The sequence below is a fragment of the Nymphaea colorata genome, chromosome 4, assembly GCF_008831285.2.
Source record: "Nymphaea colorata isolate Beijing-Zhang1983 chromosome 4, ASM883128v2, whole genome shotgun sequence".
Classification (NCBI taxonomy): Eukaryota; Viridiplantae; Streptophyta; class Magnoliopsida; order Nymphaeales; family Nymphaeaceae; genus Nymphaea; species Nymphaea colorata.
This window is the reverse complement of record NC_045141.1, coordinates 23675831-23695401: the sequence shown is the minus strand read 5'-3', so window position 1 is coordinate 23695401 and position 19571 is coordinate 23675831. Positions and strand designations below refer to the sequence as shown.

General features: G+C 39.6%; 2 protein-coding genes across 2 annotated transcripts; one reads left to right on the top strand and one right to left on the bottom strand.

The window, feature by feature from the left end:
- Positions 1-255: 255 nt before the first annotated feature.
- On the bottom strand, positions 256-2241 carry LOC116253520 (uncharacterized). The gene is made up of 4 exons (XM_050077645.1): positions 1645-2241; positions 1397-1556; positions 793-851; positions 256-566 (listed from the first exon to the last, which is right to left on the bottom strand). The coding sequence occupies exons 1-4, from the start codon at positions 1786-1788 to the stop codon at positions 420-422; spliced, it is 510 nt and encodes a 169-aa protein (XP_049933602.1). The 5' UTR covers positions 1789-2241; the 3' UTR covers positions 256-419.
- Positions 2242-17097: 14856 nt separating this feature from the next.
- Positions 17098-17869, top strand: LOC116252278 (pEARLI1-like lipid transfer protein 1). Its single transcript, XM_031626434.2, has one exon. It carries the CDS (start codon positions 17163-17165, stop codon positions 17583-17585), a length of 423 nt encoding a protein of 140 aa, XP_031482294.1. The 5' UTR covers positions 17098-17162; the 3' UTR covers positions 17586-17869.
- Positions 17870-19571: the final 1702 nt, after the last annotated feature.

Genomic DNA, 19571 nt, shown 5'->3' with positions numbered 1-19571 from the left:
TCTCACCGACCGAAATGGGAGCAAGAATAGAACAGAGATAAGATTCCAACGGAAATTGCAAGCACCAAGCAATTGAGTTGCCGACTTCATCCATTACAGCAATTGTTTTGTTATAGCTTTTCTTAAGTTACAGTGAAACGCACTCGCTCCCTCTCTCCCCATTTTTTCCTTTTTAACAAAAGAAGTCTGCCGCAACAGCCATGTTATTCATCATCTGTCACGTTGAACATATATATTTACATGCGCCTGGTTCACCAAATCGCCAACTCCCATAATTTCATAAGACGCACGCACAAATACAGAAGAATTGTTACGCGAGAGCTAGCACTTATCGGCAACTGCTTAGCATACAGAAACAGATTTCGCATCATCCGGTTGACTCTATCAGGGAAAAAATCAGACTGTGACCTTGCACATGACTATGGTACTTCGTTGTTAGCTGGTGGGTTCCGATGGGGCTCAGGATAATCGTTGATTACTATATCAGAAACATCAAGTGCAGTAGACTCATTTTCTCCTTCCTGGAAATGGAATTCCACAGCCGATCGGTCCAGTTTTTGTGACACCTACACACACACATAGCACAGTTTCAGAACTATTTGATTCCTTCCCCCCCCTCACAATAACCTCATATTTCTGCTATTTTTTCTAGTCATAGCCACAACTACGACGATGGTCAGAGACACTGCTGTAGTGCTAGACTCCTACTATTCACTTCGGTAATGTGCGCTAACTTTGAGACATTAATTTGCAATCTAAATCTGAGAAAAGTGCGTGATTTGCGTAAAATACCTCTAATCTATTCGGTTGCCTTTTAACGTTATGAGAAGAGGGTTTGAATGACTCGGTGCCTGCAACGCAATTGGTATCAATTATATGGCCACATGGAAGCCAAACAAACAGAAGTAAAAAACAGAAAGTGAAAACCAAAACAACAGGAAGGTTGCGATGATCATTGCTTTATTGATCATAGGTATTAGCTGAGACAATAAGTAATCAAGATGGTGGAGAATAACAAGTTAACACAGCATGCGAAAGGCTGAGCCAGATTAACTAATCCATATGTTAGCATATCAACCATGTAGATGCAACTACAAATTGTTCATAAATATCGCTCCTTCACCTTCTACGTTTTCACTATACATTAATATGGAAAAGACTACCTTGTTTAGCGACGGTTACACCTGAGATGCCTTCTCCCCTACCTGGACATTTGGGTGTCAAAAATGAAGCAGGCTAAGAAAGGGCGAAGAGTTAAATGAGCCATGAATTCAGTTATGAGAAGGTGGATGTATCTTTGGAGGTGCATAATCTAGGTGAAACCCTGGTTCAGCATGTCCCTTGCGAGGCACACTCCATGGCGCGGTTGAAAGAAACTTAATTCTAACTACTAGACCTGAAATCATGCTATCAGTCTTCTGCACTCCCTCTGCAGCCCTTCTCTTTCCACCTTCCACTGTATGCTTTCCATGCTCCGTCATTCTTTCATCTGGCTTTCCCCTCATCAATTCCCCTTTTGGCCTGTTCTCTACCTTCACTAGTGCACTATTTTCATTCTGAAATTAGAAAGGAGATCAGACATCTGAATTATAAAAATGATAAAAGACCGCAAATGTCAGAGAGAGACAAACATGAAACACCAACCTCGTAAGAAAGCTCGTAAGTTTTAGTCATTTTACTGCCACGATCCACAACATCATCAAATGCCATGAAAAGATGTCGGCCTTCACAAAGCTGGCTTGAGAAGAACAAGAAGAGGAAAGAGGGGAGGAGAAGAAGGGAAGACATGACTTAAGAAGTAAAAGGGTTGAGGAAGAAGAGAAAGATGCGAATGTAGTCTTATAGGCAGCGGTTTCTCCTACTTATATATGGATGCATGGGATGACGAAAGAATGATACCATATACGAGAGAGGGAGGGAGAGAGAAAAAGTGAGAGGGGGCGAGAGAGAGCAATAAATGCAGGAATGTAGGGGGGAAGGGGGAAGAAGAAGGTTCGTTCTGCAAAGGGAAGAGCATGCAGGTTCGTGGGTGATGGGACGTGATGCAGATATTCTGTCCCAATGTGTCTGCCGCTGTGCTTTCAACCCAACAGGCACAGCGGAACCCACAAAGACAGGGAGAGAGAGAGATGAAAGAGAAAGGAGGAGGAGGAGAATACAGTAAAGGCTCCGTTGTTTTCTGTACCATTCTTCTTCTTTTCCCCCTTTGGTTGCTTGCATGCTACATTCTCTCATGCTCAAGCAAAATAAATTACTAAACTACAAAGAAGGGGAGAAGGTGGGGTTCCAAGGAGAACATGGAAAATGACATTTGGCTTTTTCTAGGAGTTGAGTGCATTTTTGCTGCCGTCGACATCGGTCCGGCAAACGGGTCGGGTCTGCTAAATCAGCGCCCCAGACTTGTTTGTTTTGAATCTGTATTGGGTTCCGGATCCATGCTGGTTCTGGAAACTGCCATGTCCTTTTACTCGTTCAGCTTATAAACCTCTTTCTAGAACGAGTATGGTTCAAATTGTGCCTTGCATGGGTGGACGGATCAGATCTGGGACTAATAAAGCTCGATGGATGGACCGTGGTCCAGACTAATTTGTAGGTTCTTCGAAGTATAGATTCTATACTTTCTGGTTCCGTCAGGTTTTCTCAAATTGAAATTGGAAGCAAAGCTAGTCTGCTCTTTCAAGGAAACGTTCAAGTAGAAGCAAAATGGACAATGTGCGGTAGTACCATGAAAAGTTCGCAAATCCTATTTCACGGTATGTTCTTTGAATTCTTTATCTTGTTAATATTCTCGAGCGTTTTCCCGAAAAGGTTTCTCCTTGTTTAATGCTCATCTAAGGAACCCGCAGCACGAGATCTGTCCAAAATTTCAGGAGAAACCTCTCTCTTTTTCCAAGCAATACGTGCGCGGTTCAAGATCCAGGTAAACTGCCATTCAATTTTCTTGGTTTAGAAATTACTTTTGCTCCCATTTTCTCTTGCAATAACGTCAAATATTTGTATCGTTCATATCCTTTAAGCCAACAAGCTAGGTTAAAGAGATCTGTATCTGTGAAGTGTGAACGAGAATGGCAACTCTATTCAGATCGAGCAAAAGGCTAAAGAAGGCGTCGATGTTGAATGTGAATGGTTTAAGGTTTTCTGACGTGATGCTTTTCTACAGAAAGTTTCTGACTCTACACTGCTTGAATCTCTAGTTTGGCAATTATCAAGGAATGCATGATGAGCCTTATCAAAGTCGTCGGTCCCAATTAAATTGATTCAAGATTACCATGTGTTAACATGTAAGCAAGGCACTATTTTTTAAAAATATAACCTGAATTTTTGTTTCTAAATATTTTTATACATCTACTTTTTTTTTAAAGAAACGTTTTAAAATTTTTGATCAATTCTCAATTGATTCATCTGAATCTCTATGCCTGCATAGTCAGTTGAAAAGCTGACAGTATTATTAGAAATTCATGAATCTGAAGCTCGCTTGTAATCTAGGCCATAAAAGACGAGCCGTAACAAGAGAAAAGAGATTTCCCCATGGCCTACCTCCTTGCAAGCAGAGGATGTACAGAGAGAGAGAGTGTGTGTGTGTTTCCTCACGGAAGCATCACCTCGACGACCAAATTGATACACGGGCTTTCGCAAATTTTGACCAAAATGTAACAGTCAAATAGCCGATTGGGCAGCAATTCTACGGACTACGATCCACTGACCCTGTACAAATGAATCCTCCCCTCCTGACCTTTGCTTCCATTCAATTATCCACAAAATCTTTCAATCACATTTCCTTCGGTCCCTCCTGCAGAGAAGCAATCGACCTCGCATGTTCCACCATCCTCCTTCACTTCTTCTTCCACAGGGAAAGAAGCCGGAGTTCTTCGAGCAGCCGGCGGCCGCCAGCTTCTTCATCTGGAGCGCATAGCTATAAAAGAAAAAAGCTTCATTGGTGCCAACAATCCGGCCGTATCTTCATTGAAGATGGATGTAACAGTCCGTGCAAAGTTTGAGAAGGTATGTCGAACAGACTCCCCACAAAAATTGGTCCTGTACGAGAAGTTGGAGAACAAAGAAGGAGGTGGCAGGAACAGAAGCAGGAGAAGAAGAAGTTCGGTGGCTTTAGCGTGGCCATCATGAAGAGCTTCACCGCCTTGTACCCTGGCGGTAGCCGTGGGCATGAGGAGGTGCAGAAGAATGTCCCAAGGGGCACCTGGCGGTCTACGTGGGGGAGAAGGGCGGGCAAAAGCTCCGGTTCGTTTTCCCCGTCTGTGACTTCAACTACCCACTCTTTCGCCAGTTGCTGAAGGAGTCGGAAAGGGAGTACGGGTTCTGCCATCCCCTGCCCGGTCTCTCACAGCAAGGAATTGCCGCCGATAAGTTTTCCGGCAGGTCGGGGAGGAGGAGGTCCCGGCAGAGGGGGAACGTTCGGGGACGGTTGGGGAAGCAATGGTTTGGACTAGACCGAGACGTTTCGGTTCGATGTTGGTTAATCATTTCTGATTCGAGTCAACACCATGTCCATCCATATGGACCATATCGGTTTCTTTTCTTTTTTGACGACGACGCCTGATAGGAACAGCCAGCGCCGTGGGGTAGGTCAAGGGGCCAGTGGGTTGAGACTTGATTCAAAGTCATGAAACGTTTGAACAACAACTTGTAGCTCTGCTGGTTCAAAGTCAGGATGCGTTCTTGATCGGCCAGCCATGTCAGCTGCACATATATTTAGATTCCTTCATCTTTTCCCTCCGCAAAAACAAGCCGGAATGAAAAACATAAATACAGGACAGTCTTGTGATTAGAGAGAAAGACGCTTGAATTTCTTCAAGTAGTGTGACTTCTTCCCCCCTTGAGTGCTGATTTACTTGCGTTCTTAGGAATGCCAGCATTGAGAACTTTTCATTTCTAGCATTTTGCTTCCAATGTCTGAAGAACGAGATGAACAACCACAAATCATGTGAAAAACCGGAATTGATTCATTAGAGAAAGGGGGTTTTCGAGTTTGCCTCAAATCCCCCATAGATTAAGTTACATGCAAACCTGACATCCAAAGAATAGAAAAAGTAATGAAAATATGAAATTTATCTTCAAAACCCTCTACCCTTAATTTGTATGCAAACATAAGGATCCATTTTTTTTAAAAAAAAAAAGGATCAAATATGAAATTTAGATCAATTATTCTTTAAGGGTATGTTTGCTTCACCGTGGGTCTCATATCCGTGGTGATCTCCATGCATGGATCTAAGGTTGGACTCCTCCATCTCCCCTTTTCCCAAACTTAAATTTGGAGGTTTCTACATGTAACGTGAATTTAAATATTGGTTAGGACCCTGCAACTCTTTCGGTTCTCAACGTTAACAAGATTGGTGCGTACCATGGTAATCTTGCTTTCATTTGTTCATCTATTGTGATCCTCCATTTGGTTAAGGACTATGGAAAAATATCCACAATTTGTTAATCTGATTGAATACGCTTTTGTTAATCTGATTGAATACGCTTACTAGTCAGTTGTGCTTGAGCCAATCGTTTTATAATATAATGAAAATCAATTTCTATGTGCTTGGATCTGTTTTGAAGTACCAAATTTGTCGTCATGTGATAGCACTCTTATTGTCACAATATAAATAGGTGCAAGAATTAATTCTTATGCCACTGTTTGTTAATAAAAACTAAATCTATGTTAATTCAGTAGCAGAAGATGCCATGGCATGATGTTTTGCCTCTACACCTGACCTTGCTACGCTCTTTTGCTTGTTGGCGTTACAAGAAACGCAACTAGCTACAAGAAATACACAGGATCCCAATGTAGATCTTTATGTTTGATGACATCCAGCCCATTCTTAATCAGAAAATGCTCTAAGTGTAAGAATGGTTTCATAAATTATGTTCAAGTCTCGTACTAATACTTCCTTTGATATTTATGAGGGTCCTCTTCACAGCTGGATAGTTGCTTTATATTGGTCGATGTATGAATTGGCTCACATGATTAACAGCAAAAAAACTTTAACGGGAATTCCTTTTGAAGTTTGGTAATAAAATCCTCTAAAGCTGATCCACAATTCCTGGTTAAAGTCTTGAGAAACCCATAGTAGGTAAGCCCATTTAAAAAACCATAAACGATGGGTATAAGGGGTTGTTTTGGCAACATGAACATCATATGAGTGTTCATAAATCTACCTCAAAGATTGGAAGAGATTCATAGAATATTAAAATTAATGTTCTATGAATTTGCCAAATTGTTTCGGATAGATACATCAGCACAGCAACAGTAAGTATGTTACTGCTTCCAAACATCCCCTAGTGTCACAAGATTCCAGTGAACATATTACCACAGCAAATATCAAAAGGTTCAGCAATACAAAATTGGCATGAAAATCCAACGTCCTCTCTCTTACCCATTTTCTTCACTCGTCGCATAGGCAAGGTCACTTTTTGATATATTATATGTAGTCTTTTTGGATGCTTAAGATTGTCAGTTTTAATACATTCCAATTTAGCATTATCTAGACATTTATGATGAGACAAGGCAGTCTGATTTCTGCATCTTTGTGAGATTTGCCTTCAGCGTTGATACAGTCTGTTGCCATTTTGATAACGATGTGATCTGTTGCATTTGTGAGAATGAGCTGGAGCGATACCCGCGTCTTCTTCATTTTCCTCAAATTGAACAGAGTTGCCAAAGGCAGCCACAACATCAGACTTTATGTAATGAAATAAGTCCTTATAAATCTTGAGTGGGCATCAATAAAATGCAGATAAGGCTGTCACCAATGATGCAACCATCTGGCTGGTGGCCTGTCTCATCGTAAATGTGCAGATTGTGCTAAATCAGAATATATCGAAATTGAAAATCTTGTCCATTGGGGGTGGGATATTCATCGGAGCCCCTTTAATCTGTTTCTTGTCTCTCTCTTTCTCTAGATCTCTCTTATCCCTTCAAGTATCAAGTACTGATGCTAATATGAAACCGTTCCTGCTTTTGACTTGAAAGTCGTTGAGTCCAATCGGCCTTAGCAAGGTGAACTGAGCTATTGTCAGCTCTTATTTACTAATTTCCTGTACTTATGTTATTCGCCGGTAAGTTCCAGCAGCCCCTGCTATCACGACGTTTTCTATGTTTTTCTTTGGGCTACATTTGAGGAAGAATACTGTTATATATCTCATATCAGAAAAATAGGAAAAGGATTGTTGTTGTGCCTTCTAGGATGGACTTGAAGGGTTGAACCACCTTAATTAATTCCCCGTTGTATGCATTGTTCACAAGATTTGCAGGGGCTTCCCCAACAAAGCCGGGGATTCTTCCTCCTTGTCCTCCATTTTTAGGGACGAAGGATTGCTGTCAATTCGTGATTCACAGCCGGGGTCGGGTATTGCCTCAATCCGAACAGGACCTCCGCAACCTCGATCTCGATCTCCTCCTGGATCGAAACTCTTGGCACCTTGGCAGGCTGCTGTTTCGCTCCAATCGGCTTCTGAACGACAGAGAGAGAGAGAGATACAGGCGAGAGAGAAAGAATCGGAAACAAATGAATGTTTTGGGTCGCTGAAACAGACCACTCTCCGACGGATTGGTACGTTGGATGGTGGCGAAACGGACGCCGCACTAGGAGTTGCCGGAGAAGTGGAACACTGTTGCTGTTTCGCCACCATCCAACGCGCCAATCCATCGGAGAGTGTCTGTTTCAGCGACCCAAAACATTCATTTGTTTCCGATTCTTTCTCTCTCGCCTGTATCTCTCTCTATGTCGTTCAGAACCTGATTGGAGCGAAACAGCGGCCTGCCAAGGTGCCAAGAGTTTCGATCCGAGGTTGCGGAGGTCCTGTTCGGATTGAGGCAATACCCGGCCCCGGCTGTGAATCCCGAATTGACAGCCAATCCTTCGTCCCTAAAAATGGAGGACGAGGAGGAAGAATCCCCGGCTTTGTTGGGGAAGCCCCGAGCATTCCAAAGGAGACCTTGGAATACCAAAATGGCATGCTTAATTGGGATGTCAGACGCTCATTGTCAAAGTGTGCTCCCCAGCGGCAGACTACTATTCTTGCAAGCATTTGTGCATGCGTAGATATCACCAGAAAGTAATGGAACCTAACAGATGCATCTTGATTGAATATCAATACCGTATCAAACCATCGCATCAGACATGAATGATACACAAAAGTATGTGATAACGTGAAGCTATTTTGTAGGTTTGTCGGGGTTTGATAGAGTGGGTGGGGCTTCCGTTATCAGGAAAGCATTCAGAGATCGAAACTTGCGTGAACCGCTCTGTCTTACCTAAAGTATGCACGAACTTTAGTAACATTGAAAACGCAGTACTCTGGGGTTTTATGCCATTGAAAATCCAGCTACATATGTCTCATTTTGTGAGTGAAATTTTCTCGTCAAACTCTCCTTTTACCACCTGCTCACTCCTTATGTGAAATCTTCAATTCCATGCAACATAAATATTCAAAATTAGTGAATATATAAAAGCTAACAATAGCAGAAACGGTTTCAAGTTTTTCTCATCCCATGCATCCATATATGTAGAAGAAAAGAAAAGGGCTTCCAGTTACTATCTCAGCTAAGTTAAAGAAGGACTTCCTGGTTATATAGCGCAGAAAAGAAAGATCCATTGGACCTATAAGAGGACATAGTATGCCTTTAGTTGATCACTGGTGGTTGATAAACATAGAAGCACTGTACAAGACCCTTGGAGCATATTTGAGGAATATTTTAGCAAGCGAACATATAGTTTTGTTAAAACTGGTTTAATTGATTGACGCTTGAAAGAATGGTGGTAAGTTTTTGTCATTTTACTGCCATGATCCACATCATCAAATGCCATGAAAAGATGTCCGCCTTCACAAAGCCGGTTTGGGAAGAACAAGAAGAGGAAAGAGGGGAGGAGACGAAGGGAAGACATGACTCAAGAAGTAAAAGGCTTGAGGAAGAAGAAGAAAGATGCGAATGTAGTCTTATGGGCAGCGCTTATATATATATATATATATGCATGCATGGGATGATGAAACAATGGTACTATATATGAGAGAGGGAAGGAGAGGTTGTGAATGAAGAAAGAACATACATGGAAACAACGAGAAATGGTAAAAACTAATACTTGGATGATGAAAATGCTGACCATCTTCATTTTTTTTCTGTCTTTTTGTTGACCATCCATTATCATGAATCAGACTGTTTTTATTAAATGATTGAGTGACTTTAGGAAATAAGAATCACTATATATATATATATATATATATATATATATATCAAAAGTGTAAGCTACCGAAAGTATCACCGTCCTCAAATCATAATCAGTGCCAGTGGTCGGCTGTCGGATTATCTGTGTGCTCCTGAAACAAACCATGATGAAAGGAATTTGATGAGTGTGATCCGCTGTAGTTTCTTTGAATAGAAAAAACTAGAAACAGAATAATCGAAATTAAAATTAATAGGAAAGGTAAGTTCCAATCTTTGCACCTAAAAAGGAAAGCAGTTTCAATTTATTTATACCAGTAAATTTAATTTAAGGGAAGTCTTGGTCATTGCACATAGGTTCACTTCAAGGAGTGCAGAAATTTATTAGATGTCATATTTTAAAAAATTAATGCATTTTAATTGTACCGAATTTATCAGTTCATTAATTAAGTACGATCCATGCATCAGATATTTTCAGTTTCTTTCAGTTTTATATGTTTTCAAATCTTATATGCACTTGGGCGTCGTGTTCTCCACTTCATAATCTCTCTTTCTTTCTCTAATGGATGTATATATAGAAGAAAAATATAGTGGCATGCCAAATTTCTCCACGCCTTGAAGTGGGCCTATGTGCAATGACCAAGACTTCCCTTAAATTAAATGTACTGGTATAAATAAATTGAAACTGCTTTCCTTTTTAGGTGCAAAGATTGGAACTTACCTTTCCTATTCATTTTAATTTTGATTATTCTGTTTCTAGTTTTTTCTATTAAAAGAAACTACAGCGGATCACACTCATCATATTCCTTTCATCATGGTTTGTTTCAGGAGCACACAGATAATCCGAGAGCAGACCACTGGCACTGATTATGATTTGAGGACGGTGATACTTTCGGTAGCTTACACTTTTGATATATATATATATATATAGTGATTCTTATTTCCTAAAATCAATCATTTAATAAAAACAGTCTGATTCATGATAATGGATGGTCAACAAAAAGACAGAAAAAAAAAATGAAGATGGTGAACGTTTTCATCATCCAAGTATTAGTTTTTATCATTTCTCGTTGCTTTTCTTTGAACCTCTATTTTCTTTCTTCATTCACAACCTCTCCTTCCCACTCTCATATAGAGTATTATTGTTTCATCATCCCATGCATGCATATATATATATATATATATATATAAGAGAAAGCGCTCCCCCTAAGACTACATTCGCATCATTCTTCTTCTTCCTCAAGCCTTTTACTTGTTGAGTCATGTCTTCCCTTCTTCTCCTCCCCTCTTTCCTCTTCTTGTTCTTCTCAAGCCGGCTTTGTGAAGGCGGACATCTTTTCATGGCATTTGATGATGTTGATCTTGGCTGTAAAATGACAAAAACTTATGACCTTTCTTTCAGGGTTGATGTTTGGCTCTCTGATATTTGTACCATTTTTATAATTCAGATGTCTGATCTCTTTTCTTATTGCAGAATGAAATAGTGCACTAGTGAGGGTAGTTGCAACTATAGCTGGTTGATATGCTAACATATGGACCAGTTAATCTGGCTCAACCTTTCTCATGCTGTGTTAACATATCATTCTCCACCAGCTTGATTACTTATTGTCTCGAGTAAATATACCTGATATGTATATTATGTGTGTGTTATATTATATAATTGATATATTTATTTCATCAATTAATTATATAATATAGCACAAACACACACACAAGCATGACACTGGATATGCTCTATTAACAAGATGGTGCTTATTAATATTAATCATTTTTGAGTTTGAGAAAAAGTTTTGTGAGCATTTCATAATTTCTGTGTATATGTCACATGATGTGAAAACTCTCAAATATTACACTAGATATGTCTCCAATTTTTTTGGTTTCTTTCTGAAATTTGCTAAAATTTTCCTGATATATTCTCCAAGGGTCTTTGTCTTGCTAAAGGCATACTATGTCCTGTTATTAGTCCAATTGATCTTTCTTTTCTGCTATATATAACCAGGAAGTCCTTTCCTTCTTTAAATGAGCTGAGATTGTAACTGGAAGTCCTTTTCTTTTCTTCGACTTATACGGATGCATGAGATGAGGAAAGCATGAAACCGTTTCTGCTATTGTTAGCTTTTATGTATTCACTAATTTCCAATACTTATGTTACATGGAATTGAAGATTTCACCATAAGGAGTGAGAAGGTGGTAAAAGGAGAGTTTGAAGAGAATTTCACTCATAAAATGGGACATATGTAGTTGGATTTCCATTCGCATAAGACCTCAGAGTAGTTGCGCATTCATTTTTTCTAAAGTTCGTGCATACTTTAGGTAAGATAGAGCGGTTCACTCAAGTTTCTGCCTCTGAATGCTTTCCTGATAACGAAAGCCCCACTACCTCTATCAAACCCCAATAGACTTACAAAATAGCTTCACAAAATAGCATACTTTTTGTGTCATTCATGTCTGATGTGATGGTTTGATATGGTATTGGTATTCAATCAAGATGCATCTGTTAGGTTCCATTACTTTCTAGTGATATCTATCCATGCACTTATGCATATGAAAATTAAGTAGTAGTTTTCACTGATAAGAAAGTTGAACGACGTTTTCGTTTTTCTCAAGCATAAGAAACTTATGAGTGCCTCTGTATCTCTTTTAACGTGGCGTGAGAGAGAAATGTAGAGAGTCATCACCGACTATCTTGGAAGAGTCGAGATGACTCAAGAGGCTCGTAGCCTCTTTCTTTTGCAAGGTCGGTGGATTAAGTCGGTGGATAAAAAAAATAAAAGAAAAAAGAAAAAAAATAGAAATCTGTGGAAGCTTCGACCTCCTCTCCCTATAAATAAGGATGTTGGGCCATTTTGAGGGTACATAAAAAAATTATGTTGAGTGATCTTGGGTGCTCACTTTGGGAGTTGGGTGTGTGCGAGTGTTAGCTCGTGTGTTCACTTCGTGAACTCTGAGTGTCGAAGTTTCAAGTTTCAAGTGTGTGCGTGTTCATTTCGTGAACTCTGAGTGTTGAAGTTTCAAGTGTGTGCTGCAAGGGCATTGGGTGTATTAGCTCACTGCGTGAGGCGAGGTGAGTTTTCTTGAGCCTTCTTCTGTAATGTTTATTTTGATGAATAAATAGTTTAAGTATATTTTACCAAAGTTATTATTGAATATCATTTTGGACGTCGAGACTCTGCTGGATTTTTTTCGCATAAATTTAAGTTCTGATTTGAGTTATATATAAGGCCCGCATTACGTTTTTCCAACAAGAAACTGGTGTTCCAGTTGAAATTAATTGACCACTTAGCCTTCAATGTTTGCTGGCCTGTCCTTGGATCCTAATTCATTGACGCTGTTTCTAGCTTAGCTAGAGAGGACTTGGATTGGCGAGGAGAACCTCTCTTCTTTTTAATACAAAACATTGATGAATGGCTTCATATTTTTGGTATGCAGTGAAGGTATCGATTGTGTTCACATGTCAATTGGGTTTATTACATATCGATGTTTAGAAATTGTATGTTAAAGAGATATGATAGTTCAAATAATTTGAAATTTTATCTGTTTAAGTCATCATCTTCGTTCGCTATATAGATCAATCTGTTTCACCCCTGTACCACTAGCGGTGATATAAAAAAGCGTTGCAGCTATTGGAGTGATCGCCAATTGTTAATGAATGACTGAGAAAACCTTCATCTTCGTGCCTAGGCAGATGCTTCCAGCGGATCTTAATTTGTTTCTGCATGACTGAGAATTGGCTGGGTTTACCAATCACCCACCAACTCTGCATCCCTTTAGTCGGACTTTGCAAAGAAATCATTGTTAACATGAACCGCGCCGGTTCATGTCCGTGTTCAGCTTTACAACCGAACCTCGATCATTGGCAAATGCTTCCCAGATATTTGCAACTTTAAATAGACTAAATTCGTTTGTTATTTTTAATTACTTTTAAGTATAGATTGCAGCATCAGCTAAATTTATTTCTGTCATTAGCAGTTTTACATGTCATTCAGAACAGAACTTCATTATCCACTAGAATATTGCAAGGCAGGCTGAATTTGACCTGTTGAAGAGTAGCGTACTTGGCCTTCTAGGATTTTAATTATTTTACGTCAACCCAGTGCAAACTATATATTAATACTTCTTGCAAATTCGTGTTCAACATAGTCATAAATGTCGTTTTCGAGTTTTAAATGCAGTAAGTTTGAAAAGAAAAAAAAAATGCTGTAATTTTTAGAAAATTTTAAAATCCTAAAATGAGGGAAAAATAAAATAAAGATAAAGTAATAAGACAACATAAAAAAAAAAAGTAGATAGGTAAAAGACAAAATTAAAAAAATGGAAAAACGCAGTTTGGCATTAAAAAAAAAAGAAACCCTTAAATTGTAAAAAGGAAACATTGGGGAAAACGCACTTTTAAATGCAATTTTTTCATTTGGGTAATTTTTTTCAAAAAATGGTTTTTTTTTTGCCGTTCATATTCGGCTGACTTATTTTTCAAGTTCCTAACGCTTTTTTTTTTTAGAGAAAGCCCGATTTTTGTGATTGTGGTGTACAACAGCTTTGAATAAGGTCAATTCCTACCTGAAGTAAAATCTTCATGTTTTACGAATCAGATTTGAAATGTCATTCGAGGGAAAGTGACGAAGAAAGAAGACAAAGGAACAAGTTAAAGTAAATGCAGCTGTAGCTATGATGCTCGGTCGGTATTATACACAGAAGCTAAAAACAGAACCTATCTTTGCAGGACGTCTGAATTCACGGCTTATTATGCAGGAAAAAGGTTGAAGATATTTTTCTGGAGTACGTACTGTTTCCCTATTTATTCTCCTCAATTTGAAGGAAACAGCAACCCTTAACAGCTATCAGTTCACTTGTTCTTACACAAAAACTCATGAAGAATGAAACCGGGGGAGCTCAGGTCAGGAGAAATGGCTTCCTCACCGTTGTTCTTTGCAGTGGAATATCAAAGTCCGAAAAAGAAAACATTTCTTTGGTATTGTACCGGAAGCGTTATTAAAAACTACAGATAAACTCTCTCAGAAGAGGACATTGATGTCACATGTCTGTACGAAGCATTTCAATTTCTTGGCTCTTTGGAAATCGTCCAATATTGTCTCCCCAACTAACCTTCTTTTAAAGATTGCGAAAGGCGAAAGCGAGAGTACAACTCGTGAAAACAACTTCAGGAAGGAAAAATACTTAATATCTTGAAAATTGACAGTTGGTTTGCAAGGATAATCCCATCCTAAACGGAGAGGAGCAACATCTGTTCATCTTTCGTTTTCACTTTGATAGATAAAGTTCGAAAGGGGATGCTGGGAGGTCACGATTTCAAATTGTTGACTCTGGTTCGGATTAAGGTCACATCAAATGTTGTTAATATATGGCATCACCATATGCACATCGGTCTGATTAAATTTTATTCCACTACTGTAACAACCTTCCTACAAGATATATGACTTAGAAACTATGTCACATGAGTGCGAGTGCTAGCATGGTGTATTATAAAAAATTTAGGTGCGAGGGTGTATATATATAACATAATTATGTTATATATATAAATGCATGTATTCATAATATATATAATTTTAGCTTATTTCTTAGCTTAATTTTTTTTTTTTTACTTTTATTACTGTACATAAAGAAAGAAAGGGTGAGAGAAAATAAATAAATAATAAAAAGTATTTTGAACATGCATAACAAAGGATGTTTCAATGAAGAAATACGAGAAATTGTCCATTTATGGAACTGGACGCTAGTTTTAAATAAGATTGCAAGTACTGTAAGACCCCAAATCTTGCAACTTGGATATAGTCTAGCAATCACTTTAATTCTGGAACCCCATTTAATATTATAAGATTTTATTTTAAATAGATTGCAAGTACTGTAAAACCGCAAAAACTTGCAACTTGGATATAGTCTAGCATCACTATAATTATGGAACCCGAGTTAATATTATAAGATTTTGTTTTAAATAGATTGCATGTACTGTAAAACCCTAACTCTTGGGGTCTAGCATCACTTCATTTACGGAACCCCAGTTAATATTATAAGATTTTGTCGCTCACGAGAGGGTAAAACATCTAGGGTCATTTTCTGCTCCTACTTTCGCCCGAACCGGCTTTCACAAGGAGCAGCACCTTTGAGATTTGAATCAATAATTGACCGCCTACCAGCCACCAACAGCTCTGAACGGGACTTTTCGCTTTTACAAGTCCAATCCGGCTCTTTCCTGCACTAAGATACAGACAGACTGGGGTAAGGTTCAGAATCAAGTTGATGGACAGCAGATAACCAATGAAACGAAGTAGGAAATGTATTATATTTCATAATGAAGTCTGTATTGAATTTGATCCCTGCAGGTTTTTGATAAAATCCGGGACCAGATACATCGAATGACCGCCTTGAATATTTCTTATGTCCATTGGGAAACTAAACATATGAAAGCAATGGTGAATAATATTAGGAACAATTTAGAACACGTTAATATGAGAATGATTCTACGAAATCTTGCAGATGGGTTCAAGTCCTGGACATATCGGATTCTCATCAGCTTTTTCGATGGGACCCACCTTCTCTTTTTTTTTTTTTTTTTTTTTTTTCTAATGGTCCAATTGTTCCCATAATTGACTCGAAACTTGACAACCCGTGACTCTGAGAGAGGCCGAGACCACCAATAATTTCCGGAATGGCCCCCGACGGTGGGACCCGTATCCTACTCCCACCCTCCCTGGTCTGATGGCTTGTTCGCTTCCACTTGGCCTAGAGATTATTAAAGTAATGGCTTCATGTGCATATTAAAGAAGCAAAACGAGTGCATAAGAGTTGATCGTCAAGTCACATGATCAGAAAATGACACGAGATTTAGGGCATGGTTCATGAGCTTCTCCACTATGCTGTCAGTATATCATATACAAAATTCATGATTTAGATGCTTTCTTTCTAAGCATAAGATGTGTCGACTCAAATATATGCGGAAATCGAGGGGAGGGTTTCACTGCTGCCAACGCGATGGTTCTGTAAACGCGTTTACATATATGATAAAGAGACAAATGAAAGATGTGATTATGTACCCGGTTTAAGCAGTATGAATGGGTCAAATGGTTGAAGACTTAGATTGTTTAGTTCGAATCATAGACCCATTGGTGTAGGCTAGCTGTCACAAAAAAAAGTTTGGTAGGTTTGGAGTTTGCCTTTTCAGCCTAATCAATTGTGAATCCAACAAAATTATTAAAAGATATTTTCTGTGGAAATTGCATTAAAGTAATTGAAATTAAATAATTATGTCAAAAAAAAAGTTAAAATGGAAAATCCGGACCTTTTCAAGCAGAAGGCGTTAATATATAACACTCCACAAAGCACCATCCTATACGGATCTGGATGTGAATACCAAATAATTGGATGATAATCGAAATCTTTGCACATTACTTTGTCTTCAAGAAAACCCTAAATCTTGAAGGCCTGCGGTCCAACCCTGCAATTGGAAGAGGGTTCAAGCAGCGGCTCTGCCAGCCTTGAAGGGAAAGATTCAGGAGGGCTGAGCATGTCCACCTTCACGAGCCCCGAAACCGAAGCCTCTGTAAAAAGAAATTTTTTCATTTTGTTCCTTATTCCACAAGTGGACTACATTATCACCACTTCACTTCTCCATGCAGAGAAGGATCCAAGAGAGGCAGAAAAGAAAAAAGGAAATTTACACTACATGTCCAAAAGAATCCACGCTATTGCGTGAATGGGAGCGATCACCAGCAACACAAACATCCAAAAATGCCTTAGCTAGCTAATGACATCAATCCATACAGCTATTGCCGGGCCACCGTGTTCACATGGGCGCCTGTTCTTCTTTATCAGAAGAGCCCAAAACATCAAAAAGAAAGTTGCTCACAGTCCCATCCTTCTCCACAATGCCTCCCATGCACCCCATTCCTTCTATAAAAAGAGCTGCGCACCAACACACACCCAAGTACTACAGACCATCAAAAGAGAGAGAGAGACAGAAGGAGTAAGAGAGATTGCTGAAATGGCTTCTTCTTCTTCTTCCCTTGCTGTGCTGCTTCTTTCTCTAAACCTTCTCTTCTTCACCCTTGTTTCTGCCAACAGTGTGCCATGCGCACCTAAGCACAAGCCAAAGCCAAAGGTCACCCCTACTCCATACGTCCCAAAATATCCTCCCTACATCCCATACCCCAAGTGCCCCAGGGACGCCCTGAAGCTGGCTGCCTGCGCTAACTTGCTCGGAGGACTGGTGAACTTGGTGGTTGGCCCAGGCAGCAGCCACTGCTGCGGCCTCCTTGAGGGCCTCGCTGACGTTGATGCAGCAGCCTGCCTCTGCACCGTCATCAAGGCCAACGTTCTCGGCATCAACCTCAACGTTCCTCTCTCCCTCAGCCTGCTCCTCAACGCCTGTGGCAGAGTCCCCCCAGAAGGCTACAAATGTGCATAAAGCTCTGATCTCTCTCTCTCTCTGTATCTCTGCTTTCTTCTTTCACTTTTCTTCTGTTTCCTCCTACTGTAAGCGGGTTGGTTTTTTGTTCAGTTTCTATCATTGGTGTGTTGGTATCCACAAGACCTGATTGGGTACCTGTTTGTGGGCATTTCTGGTGCAGTTCCTTGTTTTGTTCTTTAAAGTTATTTTGTGGATTAGGGTGGACCCTCCTCGTGTCCAATGTAGCATGCCGCATTGATGTTGCTTCTCAATAAAGGAGCTCAAATCATTGTGTTTGATTATGTGGCTTGTGTGTCTCTGCTGTTGAATGGAAGCAAAGTGCTAAACTGAGGTTTGGACAAACTTTCATCATGGAAAATGGGAAACCATTAATAATGCGCGCTGTGCAACAGAAATTGGTGCTGCCTGACATATCCCTTCACATAAATGGACGCTCATATATATAATATATACGTATAACATTGTCATTGTCCGTTGGCAATGGAAGCTGCCACAAAAAAATTTTCTTGATGCAAAGTTTTGGTTTGTGAATGCGTGTCTAAACTCGATGTTTTTTGTTACTACTAAACCAGCAGGGGGAATGCAATTCTTCTTCCACTTGCATCTTTATAAGCTGAACACCAACTTGAAATTCTAGTGCAATATCCAAATGAAATCAAATACAAATTATGTTCTTCTAGCAGTCGGCTTCGAATTTGGCTTCACAAGTAGGGCCTGAAACCAAATTGGAACACAAATCTGATTTACGAAATTAATTAGATAAAAAGCCAAGATTGGACCCTTGCAGAGAGGAGTTTGTTATGGTCTACCTCTAGATAGAGTTAGACAGTGGTCATTGGTAAGTTCCAACACACATGTAAGGCAAGCAACTTTATATTTATATATGGTGAAAAAGCAACTATTTCCAGGCTAAAATTTTGCTGAGAATCTTCTGCTGCTGCTGCTGAAGAAGGGAAAGAAGCGGGACCGTCTGAGTCAAGGGGACCCACGAATAATTCGTGCGCTTACCTCCACCAGCTACTTGCTCAGATCAGAATCTTGTACTATCCGATCCTCATTTTACGGATGCACCCATCAGGAGAATGCAGTCTCTCGAAAACAATGGCGTAGAGAAGAAGGAAAATTGTTACAGGCCATTTCTAGAGAGCATCATTGTTGGAGCAGCACCCTGAGATCCTTTTCAGTTGGGCCATCAGACACCATTCAAGGGGGGAATCCTTTTTTCTCGAAATCATGCAGCGCACACCACAAACCGAGACAAAACCGAGTTGATTAATGCAAGTGTTCTAGCTATACGAATCGATCACACAGGGACTGTGATATTGTGTGTTAATCGGGCTGAACTAGTTTGCTTTCAGCAAAAAACATGTTTCTTGGTCTTTTAAAACTGATCAATATATTTGTGCAGATATGCAAGAGTTGTGCAGTACTATGCAATAAATATATGTATTTTGATAGATATCCAAGTCTACGCAGATCTTGAGATATCTCATCCAAATCTATTAGGATGGCAACAGGTATCTAACGCGTAGACTGAGAAACTGCTGTAAAAATCCTTGTCTTTAACAGGTGCCCAAATTTTAGACAGAAATGAACGAGAGAAATCACATTCGGTCTTCCTTCCACGCCTTCTTCTCAGCAATATATCCGTGTGTTGAGCTAAGCAGGATGCAGTCAGTTATTTTTTAGGCTAACAATGTAGATTTCTTGATGGCTATAGCGCTTCACACTTATTTATATATTCGTCTTCCCATATGATCTAAGCTCGGTCTATTAAAGTCGATCGGCACGTCACAATCGCTTGATCATCGCGTAAGCAAATCGCTTGATTCTACCTTTTGACGTTGAGAAAATCACCCAAGAGCAGATAAAGATCGACAGATAAACAAATAACAGAACCTTCTCTTTCTCATTTAATTCGTTGGTCTTGGCTAAGAAGGTCCTGCATGTACCTTTCGGTGGAAAGATACGTTCCAGAAGCTT